Raw genomic sequence first — 21,248 nt, forward strand, 5'->3', positions numbered from 1 at the left:
TCCTAGAAGTTTCACCAAGTATTCAGATGTTTTCATAAAAATTCGCTTCATAATTTGTCAATTTTTTAGCTTTAAAAATCCTCTGAAAACTATAAAACATTATTTAAAGAAATTAAAGAGCTGAATAAATAAGACATCTCATGCTTATGGACAAAAAGACAATGATGGCAATACCCTCAAATAGAATAATGAAAATTGAATTAATTTGATTAATTCAATTTGATTAATGAAAACTGAAAAATGAATTAACGAAAATTGATAAGATGGCAATACCCTCAAATAGATTAATAAAGTCAATGCAATTCCTATCTAAATTCCAGCTGCCTTTGGCAATACCCTCAAATAGATCAATAAAGTCAATGCAATTCCTATCTAAATCCTAGCTGCTTTTGTTTTTTCTTGTCAAAGCAATCTGGAAAAAGAAGAAAGTTGGAGGACTCACAGTTCCCTACTTCAAAACTACCACACATCTACAGTAATCAGTGCACTGTATTGGCATAAGAATAAACATATAGATCAACAGAATAAAATGGAGAGTCCAAAATTAAGCCCTTATATTTGCAGTCAATTGATTTCAACAAGAGTGCCAAGACAATGCAATCAGGAAGGAATAGTCTTTTCAGTAAGTAGTGTTGGAATAACTGGATATCCACATGCAAAAGCATGAAGCTGGACCCCTTCCTTATACTACTCATCAAAAAACTAAAAATGGATCAAAATCAATGTAAGAACTGAAACTATAACACTCTTTGAAAAACAGAAATAAATCTTTGTGACCTTAGGTTAGACAAAGCCTTCTTAGATATGACACCAAAAGCACAAGCAGCTAAACATGTTAAGTGAAAAAAAAAAAAAAAGTCACAAAGACCACATACAGTGATTCAGTTTTTAAGAAATGTGCAGAATAGGCAAATCCATACAGACAGAAAGTAGATTAATAGTTACCTAGGGGTAGAAGGTGGGAAAGAATACTAAATAGCAACTGCTAATGGGTATGGGGTTTCCTTTTAGGGTGATGAAAATGTTCTAAAATTAATTGTCGTGGTAGCTGCACAACTCTGTGAATAATACTAAAAACCACTGAATTGTACACTTTAAGTAAGTAAACTGTAAGACATGTGAATTGTATCTCCATAAAGCTGTTAAAGCCCAACTAATATTAAAAGGTAATATAAAGCCTCTATATTTAAATCAGGAGAGTATTAGCAAGGAAGTGAACAGAAAGACAATGAAACAGAAGAAAAATATAGTATATCATGAAGGTAATTTCTCAATATACTAAGGGAAGAATGGATTTTTAAATGTAATAAGCAGGACTTAGATAACTGGATTGTTATTTGGAAAAAAATATTATCTGGAAAAAAGTAAAATTCTGTCTATACTTCACACTACACACCAGAAGGGGATCCCCCAGTGGATTACAGATCTAAACATAAGGAATTAAATCATACTAGTGCTAAAGGTATACCTAGCAGTGGGAAAAGACTATGACTCAAAATCCAGTAGCAATAAAATATGGGAGTAGAAAAATAAACTACATAAAATACACGTTACATGACAACGAACACCATAAGCCAAGATAAAAGACAAATTGACTGAAGAAAATACATGGCAACTTATTTCACAAAAAGCTCATCTTCCCAACACATAAAAAATTTCTTTTAAAAAAATCAAGGTAAAGATTAAAAATCTGTTTATAGTATAAGCAAAAGAAAAAAGAAAATTGCCCCTTAAACTTATGAAGCAATGATTAGCCTCAATGAAATTACTCTGATACAGCATTAATCTCTGTGAGATTGACAAAAAATATAAAAGACCACATACTTTGTTGATGGGATGTGGATTAAAAAAACACATATATGGCAGAATATAAAATGGCACAAACACTATAGAGAAAAATTTAGTAACATTTAACAAAATTTATCTTTCAATCCAGCAATTTTTTCTAGGATCTACCTGAAAACATACCTCCACAAATACATAACAATAAATGCACAGTTATTCATCAAAGCATTGTTTTAATAGCACAAAACTGAGAACAACCCAAATGTCCATCAGTAGAGGTTTCGTTGAATAAAGTAAATACATCCACACAAATAAGTATTATACAGTCACACACAAAAAATGAGAAAGACCTTATATTCAGATACAGAGTGATTGCCATTATATACTCTTAGGTGAAAAAGGCAAAGTACAAAATAGGGTATAGAGTATCTACATTTTATTTAAGAGAAAGAAACAGGCTAGGCACACTGGCTCCTGCTTCCTTTCAATTAGCTTAGCAAACAAATGAAAAAAATGTCAATTTGTAGGTGACAAGTATATTGTTCATTATTCTACAGTCTATCATCTACAAGAAAAGGATACTTGCGTTTATTATAACAGTTTATCAACTTTTCATATGTTTGAAATTTCTCAAAAAACAAAAGAGCTGGAGAAACAAACCAGTTGAAAGCCAATGAATCTGACAAAGGGAAGAAAATAAGAACTTCATATAGTCTATGATTCTGTGTCTCAAGAAATGCATCTGGGCGGGCGCAGTGGCTCACGCCTGTAATCCCAGCACTTTGGGAGACCGAGTTGGGCGGATCAGCTGGGGTTGGGAGTTCGCGACCAGCCTGACCAACATGGAAAAACACCATCTCTACTAAAAATAAAAAATTAGCCAGGCGTGGTGGCAGGTGCCTGTAGTCCCAGCTACTGGCGGGGGTGTGGGCGGGGGGCGCGGAAGTTGCAGTGAGCCAAGATCGGGCCATTGCACTCCGGCCTGAGCAAGAAGAGAGAAACTCTGTCAAAAAAAAAAAAAAAAAAAAGAAAGAAAGAAAGAAAGAAAGAAAGAAAGAAAGAAAGAAAGAAAGAAAGAAAGAAAGAAAGAAAGAAAGAGAAAAAAGAAATGCATCTGATATATAAGATAACATACTGCCCTGTTTAAATTATACTATACAGTCATGCACCACATAATGATGCTTCAAGCACAGACTGCATATACTACAGTGGTGCCATAGATTATAATGGAGCTGAGAAATTCTTAACACCTAGTATTTACAATACTATACCTTTTATCATTACTTTAGAGTATATTCCTACTTACAAAAAATGTTAACCGTAAAACAGCCTCAGGCAGGTCCTTCAGGAGGTATTCCAGAAGGCATTCTTATCATAGCAGACAGCTCTATGTGGGTTACTGCCCCTGAAGACCTTCCAGTGGGACGAGATGTGGCAGTGGAAGGCAGATATAGTAATGATCCTGACTCTGTAAGGCTAGGCTAACATGTGTCTTTTTGTCTTAATTTTTAACAAAATAGTTTAAATAGTTAAAAAAAAAAAAAAAAATCCAGGCACAGTAGTTCATATCTATAATGCCAGCACTTTGAGGGGCCAATGCAGAATTGCTTGAGGCCAGGAGTTCAAGAACAGCCTGGGCAACATAGGAGGACCTCATCTTTGCAAAAAATTTCAAAATAAGAAAATAAAAACTGGTCAGAAGCGGTGGCTGACGCCTGTAATCCTAGCACTCTGGGAGGTCAAGGTGGGTGGATCACTTGAGGTCAGGAGTTCAAAACCAGCCTGGCCAATATGGTGAAACCCTGTCTCTACTGAAAATAAAAAAAAAAATTAGCCAGGTGCGGTGGCAGATGCCTATAATCGCAGCTACTTGGGAGGCTGAGGCAGGAGAATCACCTGAACCCAGGAAGCAGAGATTGCAGTGAGCCCCATTCATACCACTGCACTCCAGCCTGGAAGACAGAGTGAGACTCTGTCTCAAAAAAAAAAAAAAAAAGAGAAGAAAAAAAGAAAAAGAAAAGAAAAACCAAAAATAAAGTTTAAAAACCAAGCTAGTGCCAGCTATTCAGCAAGCTGAGGCAGGAGAAGGATCACTTGAGCCCAGGAGTACAATGCCAGCCTGGGCAACAAGGCAAGATCCCGTTAAATTTTTTTTTTTTTTTTAATTTTTGCCAGGCGTGGTGGCACATGCCTGTAATCCCAGCACTTTGGGAGGCCGAGGCAAGCAGATCACTTGAGCTCAGGAGTTCCAGACCCAGCCTGGGCAACATGGCGAAACCCCATCTCTACAAAAGAAAATTAGCCAGGAGTGGTGGCATGCACTTGTAGTTCAGCTACTCAAGAAGCTGAGGTGAAAGGATTATCGCCTGAGCCCAGGAGGTGGAGGCTGCAGTGAGCCTAGACTATACCACTACACTCCAGCCTGGGCAATAAAGTGAGACCCTGTCTCAAAAAAATAAAAAATAAAAGAATAAATTTTTAAAATAAAATTTTAAAATAGAAAAAAATAATATAAGGATTTAAAGAAAGAAAAATATTTTTGTACAGCTGTATGGTGTTTTAAACTAAGTATTATCATAAAAGAATCAAAAAAATTAACAAAAACTTTAAAAGTTTATAAAGTAAAAAGGTTATCATGAGCTAAAGTTAATTTACTAAAGTCTACAGTAGTGTACAGTAATGTCCTAGGCCTTCATATTCACTCATCACTCACTGACTCACCTAGAGCAACTTCCAGTCCTGCAAGGTCCATTCATGGTAAGTGCCCTATACAGGTGTGACTTTTTTTTTTATGCCAGATTTTACTGTACCTTTTCTATGTTTAGATATACATATACTCACCACTGTGTAAGTTGCCTACAGTATCTATTACCCCAGTAACATGCTGTACAGGTTTGCAGCCTAAGAAAAATAGGCTACAGTTGTGTATGTAGTAAGCTACGCCACCTAGGTTTGTGTATGTACACTTTGTGATGTTCACACAATGACAAAATCGCCATAGAACATATTTCTCAGAATGTATTCCCATCACTAAGTGATACATGATTGTACTTTATAGTATATATGATATTTCTATGGGAATATCAGATTTTACATATTTTAACTTAACATCTTTTCTAGAGAAAAGTACTATGTTTATAAATACCTCATCTCAGTTTATAAAACAGTAAAAAAGACAAAAGTTTAGCAACAGTGTTTCGTATTACATTTAATGAGATGGGTGTCTGTATCTGCAGTAGCTAATAGGCTTTCCTACTATAAATACAGAAGCTAATAGGTTTTCCAAACCCCTTCACACTAGAGTGAGGAAAGAGTGGGGGGAAAGTGAGGAGAACAGGCCAAAACATTTAAGTCGCCAGACATTAATAATTATTTGATCTGGAAGAAACATTAACCATCATGATTAGCTTAAGGACAACCATACACTCTAGCAAACCTGTATCAATAAACTACTGTGACAAAAATTAGAAGCCTTAGGAACTGCAAGATGTGTATGAAAAAGCCACTTGCAATCTGAAAGCACCTACATATAATTACGTAAATCATCATTTTATTTGTAAGTTGTACCACAAGCAACAACAATCTTTCAGAGATTCACATCTTTCAGTTATGACTGTATGGGAGGGGTGGCAGGTGGACTTGTCAAAAGATGGACTCTAAAAGACGACTGACCCAGCACAGTGGCTCACTCCTGTAATCCCAGCACTTTGGGAGGCCAAGGTGAGCAGACTGCTTGAGTCCAGGAGCTCAAGACTAGCCTGGGCAACATGCGAAACCCCACCTCTACAAAAACTACAAAAACTTAGCCGGGTATGGTGGTGCTCGCCTGTAGTCACAGCTACTCGGGAGGCTGAGGTGGGAGGACCACCTGAGCCCAGAAGGCGGAGGCTGCAGTAAGCTGTGATCACACCATTGCACTGTAGCCTGAGCAACCACGGTGAGACACTATCTCAAAAAAATTCTCCTCATTTTTATATATCAAAAAAAAATTTTTTTTAATGAAAAAATGATGCCTAAAGAGGGAACAGTGAATGCTGGAAGACAAAATAAGTACCTGGCTGGTTTCCCTTCAACTAACATGGAGGTTACCACAATTTTATCTTACATCCTTAAGGATATATATTACCCATCTTCTTAAGGAAACCATAGAGAAAAAAAACCAGAACAATAAAACCATTAATGTCACTCCACTGCAACCAATACTCTGTTTACACCCATTTTAACTTACTTTCTTCTTCTCAAAGGAAAAGCCCCTTCCGGTGGGGCGCAGGGGCTCATGCCTGTAACCTCAACACTTTGGGAGGCAGAGGCAGGTGGATCACGAGGTCAGGAGTTCAAGACCAGCCTGGCCAACATGGTGAAACCCCGTCTCTACTAAAAATACAAAAGTTAGCTGGGCGTGGTGGTGGGTGCCTGTAATCCCAGCTACTCGGGAGGCTGAGGCAGAGAATTGCTTGAACCCGAGAGGCAGAGGTTGCAGTGAGCCGAGATCGCACCACTGCACTCCAGCTTGGACAGAGCCTCACTCTGTCAAAACAAAAAAAAAAAAGGAAAGAAGGGAGGAAGGCAGGGAGGCAGGGAGGGAGGGAGGGAGGGAGGGAGGGAGGGAGGGAGGGAGGGAGGAAGGGAGGAAGGCAGGCAGGCACGCAGGCAGGCAGGCAGGCAGGCAAGCAAGCAGGCAGGCCGGCCCCTTCCACTAAAAGCTAATCCAGTCGCCTATGCTGTCAACATCATCCCTTCAATAATTTTATTCTATAAAATATCTCCTCTTTTTCCTATATTTCCTACTCTTCCTTCTCCACTGATTTCTTCCTTCAATACGAAAATGTTCTAGGTTATTCCCTGAGAGGAAGGTTAAAAAACAACCCTTGAATTCATATATCTTCACCCTCTAGGTATTTTAAACCACTGTTTCTGGGAATTTTGTTAAAAACAGATTTTTTTTTTTCTTCTGAGACAGGGTCTTTTGCTCTGTTGCCCATGCTGGAGTGCTACAGTGGCACAATCAGAGCCACTCCTGGGCTCCAATGATCCTCCCACCTCAGCCTTCTGAGTAGCTAGGACTACAGGTGCATGCCACTCCACCTTGCTAATTTTTTTTTTTTTTTTGTCTTGAGAAGGAGTTTCACTCTGTTGCCAGGCTGGAGTGCAGTGGCACAATCTTGGCTCACTGCAACCTCCACCTCCTGGGTTCAAGTGATTCTCCTGCCTCAGCCTCCCGAGTAGCAGGAACTACAGGCGCTCGCCACCATGCCCAACTAATTTTTGTATTTTTTTAGTAGAGAGGGGGTTTCAACATGTTGGACAGGCTGGTCTTCAACTCCTGACCACAAGTGATCAGCTTGCCTCCGCCCCCCAAAGTGCTGGGATTACAGGCGTGAACCACCACACCAGGCCCTTGCTCATTTTTATTTTTATTTTTTGTGAACTCCTGGCCTCAAGCAATCCTCCTCCCACCTCAGCCTCCCAAAGCATTGGGATTACAGGTGTAAGCCACCACACTGGACCAAAATACAGATTGTGATTCAGTAGGTCTAGAATAGTGCCTAAGTTTCTGAGTTTCTAACAAGCTTCCAGGTCTTTTGGATAATACTGGTCCATGGGCTACAATTTGAATAGTTAGGCCCTTAACTATCTTCCCCTTCCCTTAAAGTCAAGCTTCTGGGGGGAGGCGGGGGGGTGGGGGGGAGAGCCTTTATTACTCCAATTCCCAATCATTTCTGAACCCTGTCTTTCTAACCTGGCTCATATGCTCAATGACCCTATAAAGTTGAAAGATCACCATCCTAACTATACTGACTTGAAGGAAAACTGTAGTGGCTAAACAGGATGGACAATACTAAAGGAGTTAAACGAATGCTGCATAAAGGTCAAGTAAGATAATATAAAGACAAATCATCCTTTGGTTTTAAAAATTTGAAAATGAGGCCTTTTCAAACTTTTTTTTTTCTCTTTTTCAGCCTGAGTTGTTACACACTCCTTCGTGGATTCCGACTTCCATGGAATATGAGGAACTTTTCGTCAGAGCTCTAACAATTTCGTCAGAGCTCTAATGCAACAAGAGTGGGTGATGAGCGTAGCAAGTGGTGGTCAAATGGCTACCCCTTAATACCTGAACTATAAAGAGAACAATCAGCGGCCAGGTGTGGTAACTCACGCTTGTAACCCCAGCACTTTGGGAGACAGATCCCCTAAGGTCAGGAGTTCAAGACCAGCCTTGCCAATATGGTGAAACCCTGTCTCCGCTACTAAAAATACAAAAATTAGCCGGGCATAGTGGTGCACGCCTGTAATCCTAGCTACTCAAGAGGCTGAGGCAGGAGAATCACTTGAACCTGAGAGGCAGAGGTTGCAGTGAACCAAGATCACGCCACTGCACTCCAGCCTGGGCAACGAAGCAAGACTCTGTCTCAAAAACAAACAAACAAAAAACAACCACAACAACAAAAAGAGAACAACCAGCAACCAAGGGTTAAAAAAAAAGAAAAAAGGCTTCATGAATTAGAAAAATTTGGATATGTGATGATATTAAGGAATTAATCATTTTTTAAGGTATGGTATCATAGTTATATTAAAAGAAAGATTCAACAAAAGAAAATCAATGTAATACATGACACTAAGAGAACAAAGGAAGAAAAAATACATGATCATCTCAATTGACAAAAGGCATTTGACAAAATTTAACACACTTTCATGATAAAATCTCTCAGAAAACTAGGAATAGAAGAAAATTTCCTCAACATGATAAATGGTATTTAAGGAATATTTACAGATAACATCATACTCAATAGTAAAAGACTGAAAGCTTTCCACTTAAAATCAGGAATGAGACAAGATGCCTGCTTTCACCACTGCTATTCAACATACTAAAAGTTCTAGCCAGAGTAATTACACACACACACACACACACAAAGCATCCAAACTGCAAAGGAAGGAGTAAAACTATTTCTATTTGCCGATGGCATGATCCTATATATTTAAAAAAATCCCGAAGAACCCACAAGTTATTAGAACTAATAAATTCGGCAAAGTTGCAAAGTGCAAGATTAGCACACAAAAATCAGCTATTTCTATACACCAGCAACAAACAATCCAAAAATTAAGAACACTATTTATAATAGAATCCAAAAGAATAAAATACCTAGAAATAAAATTAATCAGATTTTTAAAAATACACAATGTTGCTGAAAGAAATTAATGAAGAACTAAACGAACGGAAAACATTTCACGTTCACAAGCCAGATCATTTAATATTGTAAAGATGATAATACTCTGCAGATTAATCTAAAGTTAATGTAATCTCTATCAAAATTCCTACTACATATTTTGTATAAATAGACAAGCTGATCCTAAAATACTTGCCAGGATGTTCCCATGTATCTATAATATATTTTAGTAATGGTAATGATAATAAACAAAACACTCCAATACATCACATGTATATATGGTAAAGTATTATAGGTATTCTAAAAGCACATCCTTTTTACAGAAGAGTCAAGGGAGCCATTTGGGGAAAGGGTGGACCTTTGTAGGCATTTACAAAAAAGAATGTCCTTCATTGGTAGATTAGATACTAGATACTTCATGAAAACTATAGCACTTATCTGTAGACACCCTTCTCCCAACATTGAAAGCCACACAGTACAACTGTATTTAAAATAGGACTGCTCTTTAGTTAAACAAGTACAGGTCTTCACAAAAACTCATTACATAACCCAAGCAACTCCTTAAAATCATAGTGTCTTTATTATAGCTTCTCGTTCTATTATGTTTAATTAATAATCTTATTTGATAAGTACAACAGAAACAAAATGACACTTTAGGGTCTAATGTCTTCATTTCAATATTCTTTTGAAAGCAAATGATCTAACAATTCAAGGCAATGCAAAGAAATTCAGTAAGGGTGGATACTGGCATGTAATATATTAGTATAATGAATCCTGAAGTAATCATAAAACTATCAATAATAATAAACTATCAGTAATAATAAAACTATCAAGGATTTCAAATTCCTACTTCCATGGCCCTTAAATAAATTTTATTCCTTCACTATAGAAAAGAAAATAAGTCACCATACCCAATATCTGTAAGTGGTGGTTTATCTCTCCCTCTCTTATAACAGAGGAAAAGTTCTGGGCTTTTCAGACTTCCGTAGTTCAAGTTTGCTTGGAGAGCTGATGGAGTGGCTTCTACACAGGTGTAACCTTCAGGTACTGTTTCTCCAGCTGATTTGATAATAACGGCAATGTCTGTAATTGGAGCTTTAGGTCCAGTTGACTTAGTATCTAAACGATTTATTTCTTGATCCAAAAGAGTAGATGTGTCAGTGAGACCAGCTACGACAAAGTAGTCTGTCACTCTTGGTCCTTTGTCTTCTATCATGGCTGCTACTGTATTTCCTAGAAGAGGAAGAGGAAAGATATCAATAAAATAAAATACTTTATCCTGACAAAAATTAATATATCCTTGAGTTAACAATCATCAACTAGCACACTTCCCAGCTAGATTTATAATCAAATTGTCACTCTGAGAAGAAGGCTGCTTTTATCATCTTGTCAGCTGGTAAAAGCAAAAGTACAAGTTAACAGCATCAATTCATTTGTAATACAACTATAATCTTCTCATATTCTATTAAGGATAATTAAACTGGGGCTGGGCGCGACGGCTCATGCCTGTAATCCTAGCACTTTGGGGGGCCGAGGCAAGTGGATCACCTGAGGTCATAAGTTCGAGACCAGTGTGCCCAACATGGTGAAACCCTGTCTCTACTAAAAATATAAAAATTAGGCTGGGCACGGTGGCTCACACCCGTAATCTTAGCACTTTGGGAGGTGGGGGTGGGTGGATCACCTGAGGTCAGGAGTTCGAGACCAGCCTAGCCACCATGGCGAAACCCCATCTCTACAAAAATACAAAAATTAGCTGAGCGTGGTGGGGGGTGCCTATAATTCCAGCTACTCGGGAGGCTGAGGCAGGAGAATCGCTTGAACCCAGGGGGCAGAAGCTGCAGTGAGAGGAGATTGCTCCACTTCACTCCAGCCTGGGTGAAAGAGAGAAACTCCATCTCAAAAAATAAATAAAAATAAAAATAAACATTAGCCAGGCGTGGTGGTGTGTGCCTGTTAGTCCCAGCTACTCAGGAGGCTGAGGCATGAGAATCGCTTGACCCCGGAAGGCACAGGTTTCAGTGAGCCCAAATTGCGCCACTGCACTCCAACCTGGACAACAGAGTGAGACTCTATCTCAAAAAAAAAGAAAAAAAAAAAAAAAAAAAAAAAAGGCCGGGCCTGGTGGCTTACATAATCCCTGCACTTTGGGAGGCCGAGGCGGGTGGATCACTTGAGGTGAGGAATTCGACACCAGCCTGGCTAACATGGTGAAACGCCGTCTCTACTAAAAATACAAAAATTAGCCAGGTGTGGTGGCAGGCACCTGTAATCCCAGCTACTCGGGAGGCTGAGGCAGGAGAATCGCTTGAACCTGGGGGGCAGAGGTTTGCAGTGAGCCAAGATCATGCCACCGCACTCCAGCCTGGACAACAGAGCAGGACTCCATCTCAAAAAAATAATAATAATAAACTGTCAGAGGTGGACTATAGTATTTTCCTTTGAGCAAAATGTACTTAATGAACAATATTCAGATCATTCAAAATATCATTCTAAGTTACAGGAGTCTTAGAGCTAAACTCCACATTTAAATAAATTGAATGCATCATCAGCCAAGATCCAAGATCAGAAAAATTAAGGTAATAGTAATAAATATCATTAAAGCAGTTTCTCAACAATCTAGTTAGAACTCTTGTGCTTTATAAGAATTAAACTTTCCATAAATACCATGTAAAATAAGCTTAGGAATCATTAAATATTTTATATCTAAAAATACCAGATAGAGCATAAGAAACAACAACCAATGAAACCATTACCACAATTAAGATAGTGAAACATATCCAGGCTGGGCACGGTGGCTCACGCCTGTAATCCCACCACTTTGGAAGGCTGAGGAGGGTGCAACACCTGAGGTTGGGAGTTCGAGACCAGCCTGATCAACATGGAGAAATCCCATCTCTACTAAAAATACAAAACTAGCCGGGTGTGGTGGCGCATGGCTGTAATCCCAGCAGGAGAATCACTTGAACCCAGGAGGCGGAGGTTGCGGTGAGCCGAGATCGCACCATTGCACTCCAGCCTGGGCAACAAGAGCAAAATTCCAGCTCAAAAAAGAAAGAAAGTAACGTCCATCAACATCAAAGTTTTCTTGTTCCTCCTTCATTATCTCTCCTCCTCAAGCAACAAGTTATCTGCTTCCTATCATTATAGATAAGTTTCTAGAATTTATATAATAAGTAGATTCACACAGTATGTATTCTTTTTTCTCTGGCTTCTTTACTCATCATAATTATTTTGTGATAAATCCATGTTGTTGCTTATATCAACAGTTCATTCCCTTTTATTACTGAGTAGTATTCTACTGTATGAATATACCACAATGTTTATCCATTCACCTATATTAATAGACATTTGGGTTATTTCCCATGTGAAACTATCACAAATAAAGCTGCTGTGAATACCCACGTACAAATCTTATGGACATAATGCTTTCATTTGTCTTGGGTAAATTCCTAAAACAGGATGGCTGGATTAGGTGTATACAGTTCTAAAAAACTGCCAAATAATTTTCTTACGGGAGTGTACCATTTTTTTCACTCTTGTCAGCTCTGAGAGTTCCAATTGTTCTACATCCTCTTCAACACGTTGTAAGATCAGTCTTTTTAATTTAGACATTCTAATCAGTATGTACTGATATCAACTTCTGGTTTTAATTTGCAATTACTATTGATGCTGAACATCTCTTCATTAATTTATTTTCCATCCATGTATCTTCTTTGGTGAAATTTCTGTTCAAATCTTTTGTCCATTTTTTTTTAACTGAGTTGTTTTCTCATGAGTTTTGAGTTCTTTATGTATTCTTGAGACAAGCCATCTATCAGACATATGCTTTGCAAGTATTTTCTCCCAGTCTGCGGCTTGTGTTTTTATTCTCTTACAGCGTCTTATGAAAAACAGAAGTTTTTGATGAACTCCAATTTATTAACCTATTCTCTTACAGATCATGCTTGTAATGTCATAAGAAATCATGTCAGCTAAGCGTGGTGGCTTACGCCTATAATTCCTGCACTTTGGGAGGCCAAGGTGGGTGGATCACCTGAGGTCAGGAGTTCCAGACCAGCCCGGCCAACATGGTGAAACCCCGTCTCTACTAAAAAATACAAAAATTGCTGGGCACGGTGGCTCATGCCTGTAATCTCAGCACTTTGGGAGGCCAAGGCGGGTGGATCACAAGGTCAGGAGACTGAGACTATCTGGCTAACATGGTGAAACTCTGTCTCTACTAAAAATACAAAAAAATTAGCCTGGCATGGTGGCGGCAGGCGCCTGTAGTCCCAGCTACTTTGGAGGCTGAGGCAGGAGAATGGCGTGAACCCGGGAGGCGGGGCTTGTAGTGAGCCAAGATCGTGCCACTGCACTCCAGCCTGGGCGACAGAGCGAGACTCCAACTCAAAAAAAAAAAAAAAAAAAAGATACAAAAATTAGCCAGGCGTGGTGGCATGTGCCTGAAATCCCAGCTACTCAGGAGGCTGAGACAGAAGAATCACTTGAACCCAGGAGGCAGAGGCTGCAGTGAGCCAAGATCGTGCTACTGTGCTCCAACCTGGGCAACAGAGCAAGACTCCGTCTCAAAAAAAAAAAAAAAAAAAGTCTAATCTAGTGTCATAAAGAAAACATTTCCCCCACATTTTCTTCTAAATGTTTTATAATTTTAGGTTTTACATTTAGGTCTACGATACATTTTAAATTGATTTTTGCATATGGCGTGAAGTATAAATGAAGATTCATTTTTTTAAATATGGATATCCCATTTTTCGAGGACCCTATGTTGAAAAAACTATTCTGGCCAGGCACATTGGCTCATGCCTCTAATCTCAGCACTTTGGGAGGCCAAGGTGGGAGGGAGGATTGCTTAAGTCCAGTAGTTCAAGACCAGCCTGGGAAACATTGTAAGACCTCGTTTTTTTGTTTTTTGTTTTTTTTTTTTTGAGATGGAGTTTCGTTCTTGTTGCCCAGGCGGGAGTGCAATGGCACGATCTCAGCTCACCGCAACCTCTGCCTCCCAGGTTCAAGCAATTCTCCTGCCTCAGCCTCCTGAGTAGCTGGGATTTCAGGCATGTCCCACCACACCCGGCTAATTTTGTATTTTTTGTAGAGACAGGCTTTCTCCATGTTGGCCAGGCTGGTCTCAAACTCTCGACCTCAGGTGATCCACCCACCTTGGCCTCCCAAAGTGCTGGGATTATAGGGGTGAGCCACCACGCCTGACCCAGTCTCTTTTATTTAAAAAGAAAAAAAAAATACTATCTTTTGTCCACTGTAATGACTTCATACCTTTGTTCAAAAGTCAGTTGCTCAACATATGCATCCAATTTATTTCTAGATTCTTTATTCTGTTCCATTGATCTATGTGTCTATATGCCAGTACTCCATGGTTCTGATTACTGTAGCTTTATAATTAGTCCTGAAATCAGGCAGCCTTAGCTTTGAAAGCTGTTCTTTCTCTGTTTTTTTTCTTTTTTTTTGAGACGGAGTTTCGCTCTTTTTGCCCAGGCTGGAGTGCAATGGCGCGATCTCGACTTACCACAACCTTCGCCTCCCAGGTTCAAGCGATTCTCCTGCCGCAGCCTCCAGAGTAGCTGGGATTACAGGCATGCGCCACCACTCCAGCTAATTTTGTATTTTTAGTAGAGACGGGGTTTCTCCATGTTGGTCAGGCTGGTCTTTAACTCCCCATCTCAGGTGATCCGCTCGCCTCAGCCTCCCAAAGTGCTGGGATTACAGGTGTGAGCCACCTCACTGGGCCTGACTGCTGTTCTTTTTCAAAATTGTTTTGACTATACTAGGTCCTTTGCATTTCAATAAGCAATTTAGAATCCACTTACTGGCCAGAGGCGGTAGCTCACACCTGTAATTCCAGCAATCTGGAAGGCCAGAGGTAGGCAGATCACTTGAGGCCAGGAGTTCGAGAACAGCCTGGCCAACACAGACAAACCCTGTCTTTACTAAAAATACAAAAAATTAGTGGGGCATGGTGGAATACATCTGTAATCCCAGCTACTTGGGAGGCTGAGGCATGAGAATCACTTGAATTAGGGAGGCAGAGATGGCAGTGAGCCAAGACTGTGCCACTGCATTCCAGCCTGGGTGACAGAACAAGACTGTCTCAAAAAAAAAAAAAAGAATCCACATTAATTTTTACCTTAAAAAAAAGCCTACTGTGATTTTAATTAGGACTGCATTAAATAATTAGGGTTATTGAGTCTTCTAACCCATGAACAAGGTTAATCTCTGCATTTACTTAGATCTTTTAAATTTTTTTCAGCAATGTTTCAGAGTTTGCAACATACAGGTCTTTCACATCTTTGGTCAGATTTATTCCTTAGTACTTAATAATTTAGATGCTACTGTGAATGGTATCATTTTATTTTTAATTCAATTATTCATTGCTACTATATAGAAATACAATTGATTTTTACATATTGATCTCATATAATGCAATCCTGCTAAAATCACTTATTAGTTTAGAGCAATTTGGTAGGTTCCATCAGACTTTCTACACAATGTATCTGTGAATAAAGACAATTTTTACTTCTTTCTTCCCACTGTAGCTGCCTTTTCTTTCTTTTTCTTGCCTTATTGCACTGGCTAGAGCATCCAGTACAATGTTAAGATAAATGGTAACCAAAGATACCCAAACGACCAATAGACAAATATGTTCATCACTGGTCACAGAAGCACTATTCACAATAGCCAAAAGGTGAAAACAACCAAGTAACCATCAAGAGATGAATGGATTGAAAAAAATTTGATATAAACCTACAATGGAGTATTATTCACCCTTCAAAAAGAATGTAATGCCAACCTATGTTACAAAATAGAAGAACCTTGCTTTGCCTCACAACTTGGGTATGAGCTCATCCACAGTAAAATAAAGCACCAAGTAGATTCCTAAAGTTCCCAACTCCAGGCCCTAGCTTCTGGACAGCATTTCTAGACCCATCCTAGGCCAAAAAGGAACCCTCCACCCTGAAGAGAAAAACTCAAGCCTGGCTAGATTCACAACCCGCTCAATAAAGAACCCTTGGGCCTTGAATAAACATCAGTGGTAGCCAGGCAATATTACTGTACTGGTGAGACCGAGTACTGTGCTGGTTTCAGGTCTAACCCAGCACATTCCCAGTGGTGGTGGTTGCAGAGGTGCTTGTGTCACTCCTCCCCTCAACTCCAGGTAGCTCAGCATGGAGAGCGATGCCATTTGTTTGGGGGAAAATAAGGAAAGAGAACAAGAGACTGTGCCTGGTAATCCAGGGAATTCTGGCTATTACCCAAGACCACTAAGGCCATACAGCTATGAGTCTACAAGAGTCACAGCATTACTGGGCTTAGGGTGCTCCCTAATGTAGATATGGCTATAGAGACCAAGGACTTAGATCAAAACAATCAATTACCTTTGAATACTTGGAAAGCGTTTTCTAGAAGGATGGGTACAAACAAGCCCAGACTGTGAAGACTACCATAAATACCTAATTCTTCAATGTCCAGACATCAACAAACATCCACAAGCATCAAGACCATCCAGGAAAACATGACCTCACCAAACAAACTAAATGAGGCACCAGTGACCAATCCTGGAATGACAGAGATATGTGACCTTTTGGACAAACAAGTCAAAATAGCTGTTTTGAAGAAGCTCAATGATATTCAAGATAACACAGAGAAGGAATTCAGAATCCTATTAGATGAACTTTAAAAAGAGATTGAAATAATTGTTTAAAATCAAGCAGAAATTCTGGAGCTGAAAAATTCAACTGATAAACAAGAATGCATCCGAGTCTTTCGACAGGAGAATTGATTCAGCAGAATAAAGAAATCCTGAGCTTGAAGACATACAATTTGAAAATACAGTCAAGGGGCCAGACATGGTGGCTCAGGCCTGTAATCCCAGCATTTTGGGAGGCCGAGACGGGCAGATCACCTGAGGTCAGGAGTTCGAGACCAGCCTGGCCAACATGGTGAAACCCTGTCGCTACTAAAAATACAAATTGGCCAGGCACGGTGACTCACACCTGTAATCCCAGCACTTTGGGAGGTCGAGGCAGGCGGATCACAAGGTCAGAAGATCGAGACCATCTTGGCTAACACGGTGAAGCCTCGTCTCTACTAAAAATAAAAAAAAATTAGCCGGGCGTGGTGGTGGGCACCTGTAGTCCCAGCTACTCGGGAGGCTGAGGCAGGAGAATGGCATGAACCCGGGAGGTGGAGCTTGCAGTGAGCCAAGATCGCGCCACTGCACTCCAGCCTGGGCGACAGAGTGAGACTCCGTCTCAAAAAAAAAAAATACAAATTAGCCGGGCATGATAGTGGGCACCTATAATTCCAGCTACTAGGGAGGCAAGGCAGGGGAATTGCTTGAACCCGGGAGGCAGAGGTTGCAGTGAGCTGAGATCACGCCACTGCACTCCAGCCTCAGCAACAAAAGCGAAACTCCATCTCAAAACAAAAAAAAAAAAAAAAAAAAGAAAGAAAATAGAGTCAGAGGAGACAAAATAGTAAAGAATAAAAAAGAATGAAGCACACCTACAAAAACTAGAAAATAGCCTCAAAAGGGAAAATCTAAGAGTTATGGGCCTTAACAAAAAGGTAGAGAGAGAGAGAGAAGTGGGTACCAAGTTTATTCAAAGAGATATACTACAGAGAACTTCCTAAACGTAGAGAAAGATATCAATATTCAAGTACAAGAAGGTTATGGAACAGCAAGGAAATTTAACTCAAATAAAACTACCTCCAGACATTTAATTATCAAATTCCCAAAGGTCAAGAATAAAGAAAGGATTCTAAAAGCAGCAAAAGAAAAACACATAGCATACAAAGGAGCTCTAATGTGTCTGGCAGCACACTTCTCAGAAACTTTACAGGCTAGCAGAGGTGTATGACATATTTAAAGTGCTGAAAAAAAAAACTTTTATCCTATATTTTCAGTATATCCACTGAAAATATCCTTCAAACATGAAGGAGAAATAAAGACTTTCCCAAACAAACAAAAGCTGAGGGATTTCGTCAACACTAGACCTGTCCTACAAGAAATACTAAAGGGAGTTCTTCAATCTGAAAGAAAAGAACAGTAATGAGCAATAAGAAATTACCTGAAGATACAAAACTCCCTGGTAATAGCAAATACATAGACAAACAAATAGAGAATATTAACACCATAATTCTGGTGTGTAAACTACTCATATCTCGAATAGAAAGAATAAAAGATGAACCTATCAAAAATAATAACTATGACCAAGTGCGGTGGCTCACGCCTGTATTCCTAGAACTCTGGGAGGTGGGGGTAGGCAGATGGCTTGAGCTCAGGAATTCAAGACCAGCCTGGACAACATGGCAAAACCCCGTCTCTACAAAAAATACAAAAATTCGCCAGATATAGTGGTGCACACCTGGGGTCCCAGCTACTCAGGAGGCTGAGGTGCAGGGATGGCTTGAGCTGGAGAGGTCGAGGCTACAGTGAGCTGAGATTATGCCACTGCACTCAAGCCTGGGCGACAGAGTAAGACTCTGTCCAGGGAAAAAAAAAAAAAAAACCCAAAAACCTACAATACATACACAAAACATAGAAGGCAAGACATTAAAACATACTACCAGAAAATAATCACTTTCCCATAAAGGAAGATGGGAAGGAAGGAAGGAAGGAAAAGAAGACCAGAAAACAAATAACAAAATGGTAGTAGAAAGTCCTTATCAATAATGACATTGAATGTAAACAGACTAAATTCTCCAATCAAAAGACATAGAGAGATTGAACAGATTTAAACAAGCACAGTCCAACCATCTGCAGCCTACAAGAAACAGGCTGGGCACAGTGGCTCATGCCTATAATCTCAGCACTTTAGGAGGCTGATGCAGGAGGATTGCTAGACCCCAGGAATTTGAGACTAGCCTGGGCAAGACGGTGAGACCCTGTCTCCATAAAAAATAAAGAAAAATTGGCCAGGTGCAGTGTCATGTGCCTGTAGTCCTAGCTACTTGGGAAGCTGAGGTGGGAAGATCCCCTGAGCTCAGGAGTTTCAGGTCATAGTAATCCATGATCACACCACTGCACTCCAGCCTGGGGGATAAAGTGAGACCCTGTCTCTAAAAAAACAAAAAAACTTTAAGAAAAATTTTTTAAAAAAGCACACACTTCACATGTAAAGATATACACAGACTAAAAATAAAGGGGTCAAAAAAGATATTCCAGGCAAATGGAAACCAAAAGAGCAGGAGTAGCTATACTTGTATCAGATAAAAAAGATTACAAGATAAAAACCATAAAAAGAGACAAAGAAGGTCATTATATAATGACAAGGGTGTCAATTCAGCAAGAGGATATAACATTTATAAATATACATGCACCCAACACTGGAGCACCCAGATATATAAAGTAAACATTATTAGAGCTAAAGAGAGATGGACTCCAATACAGTAATTGCTGGAAACTTCAACATCCCACTTTCAGCACTGGACAGATCTTCCAGACATAAAACTAAGAAACATTGGACTGAATCTGCACTACAGACTAAATGGACCAAACAGATACTTACAGAACATTTCATCTAACGGCTGCAGAATATACACATTCTTCTCCTCAGCACAGATAACATCCTCAAGAACAGTGCATCTATTAGGCCACAAAAAAAGTCTTAAAATTAAAAAAAAAAAAAATTGAAAGTATGTCAAATAGGTCTCTGACCACAATGTGATAAAAAAGAAATCAGTTTTAGTCATGAAGTCCTTGCCCATGCCTATGTCCTGAATGGTATTGCCTAGGTTTTCTTCTGGGGTTTTTATGGTTTTAGGTCTAACATTTAAGTCTTTAATCCATCTTGAATTAATTTTTGTATAAGGTGTAAGGAAGGGATCCAGTTTCAGCCTTCTACATATGGCTAGCCAGTTTTCCCAGCACCATTTATTAAATAAGGAATCCTTTCCCCATTTATTGTTTTTGTCAGGTTTGTCAAAGATCAGATGGTTGTAGATGTGTGGTATTATTTCTGAGGGCTCTGTTCTGTTCCATTGGTCTATATCTCTGTTTTGGTACCAGTACCATGCTGTTTTGGTTACTGTAGCCTTGTAGTATAGTTTGAAGTCAGGTAGCGTGATGCCTCCAGCTTTGTTTTTTTGGCTTAGGATTGTCATGGCAATGCAGGCTCTTTTTTGAAACAAAAGCCAAAATTGACAAATGGGATCTAATTAAACTAAAGAGCTTCTGCATAGCAAAAGAAACTACCATCAGATTGAACAGGCAACCTATAGAATGGGAGAAAATTTTTACAATCTACCCACCTGACAAACAGCTAATATCCAGAATCTACAAAGAACTTAAACAAATTTGCAAGAAAAAAATCAAACCACCCCATCAAAAAGTGAGCGAAGGATATGAACAAACACCTCTCAAAAGAAGATATATTTATACAGCCAAAAGACACATGAAAAAATGCTCATCATCACTGGCCATCAGAGAAATGCAAATCAAAACCACAACGGGATACCATCTCACACCAGTTAGAATGACGATCATTAAAAAGTCAGGAAACAACAGGTGCTGGAGAGGATGTGGAGAAATAGGAACACTTTTACACTGTTGGTGGGACTGTAAACTAGTTCAACCATTGTGGAAGACAGTGTGGCGATTCCTCAAGGATCTAGAACTAGAAATACCATTTGACCCAGCCATCCCATTACTGGGTATATACCCAAAGGATTAAAAATCATGCTGCTATAAAGACACACATGCACACGTATGTTTACTGAGGCACTATTCACAATAGCAAAGACTTGGAACCAACCCAAACGTCCAACAATGATAGACTGGATTAAGAAAATGTAGCACATATACACCATGGAATACTATGCAGCCATAAAAAAGGATGAGTTCTTGTCCTTTGTAGTGACATGGATGAAGCTGGAAACCATCATTCTGAACAAATTATCGCAAGGACAGAAAACCAAAACGCGTGTTCTCAATTATAGGTGGGAATTGAACAATGAGAACACTTGGACACAGAGTGGGGAACATCACACACCGGGGCCTGTTGTGGGGTAGGGGGAGGGGGGGGATAGCATTAGGAGATATACCTAATGTAAATGACGAGTTAATGAGTACAGCACACCAACATAGCTCATGTATACATATGTAACAAACCTGCATGTTGTGCACATGTACCCTAGAACTTAAAGTATAATAAAAAATAAATAAAAATAAAAAAGAAATCAGCAACAAGAGGAACTTTGGGAACTACATAAATATGTGGATATTAAAGAATATGTTCCTAAATGACCAGTGGGTCAATGAGATTACGAAGGAAAATTTAA

General features: G+C 39.4%; 1 protein-coding gene across 3 annotated transcripts in view; it reads right to left on the reverse strand.

Moving 5' to 3' along the window:
* Nucleotides 1–21,248, reverse strand: part of DENND4C (DENN domain containing 4C) — a 143,993-nt gene that overhangs the window by 87,369 nt on the left and 35,376 nt on the right. For 2 of the 3 annotated variants that reach the window (XM_032139386.2, XM_032139384.2), the window contains exon 2: nucleotides 9,863–10,184. In XM_032139386.2, the coding sequence (XP_031995277.1) occupies nucleotides 9,863–10,167 (305 nt within the window). In that variant the 5' untranslated portion in view covers nucleotides 10,168–10,184. The remainder of the gene's footprint in view (nucleotides 1–9,862; nucleotides 10,185–21,248) is intronic. The other variant, XM_032139385.2, reaches the window with a different exon arrangement.

This window comes from Hylobates moloch, unplaced genomic scaffold (genome assembly GCF_009828535.3).
Source record: "Hylobates moloch isolate HMO894 unplaced genomic scaffold, HMol_V3 SCAFFOLD_19, whole genome shotgun sequence".
Classification (NCBI taxonomy): Eukaryota; Metazoa; Chordata; class Mammalia; order Primates; family Hylobatidae; genus Hylobates; species Hylobates moloch.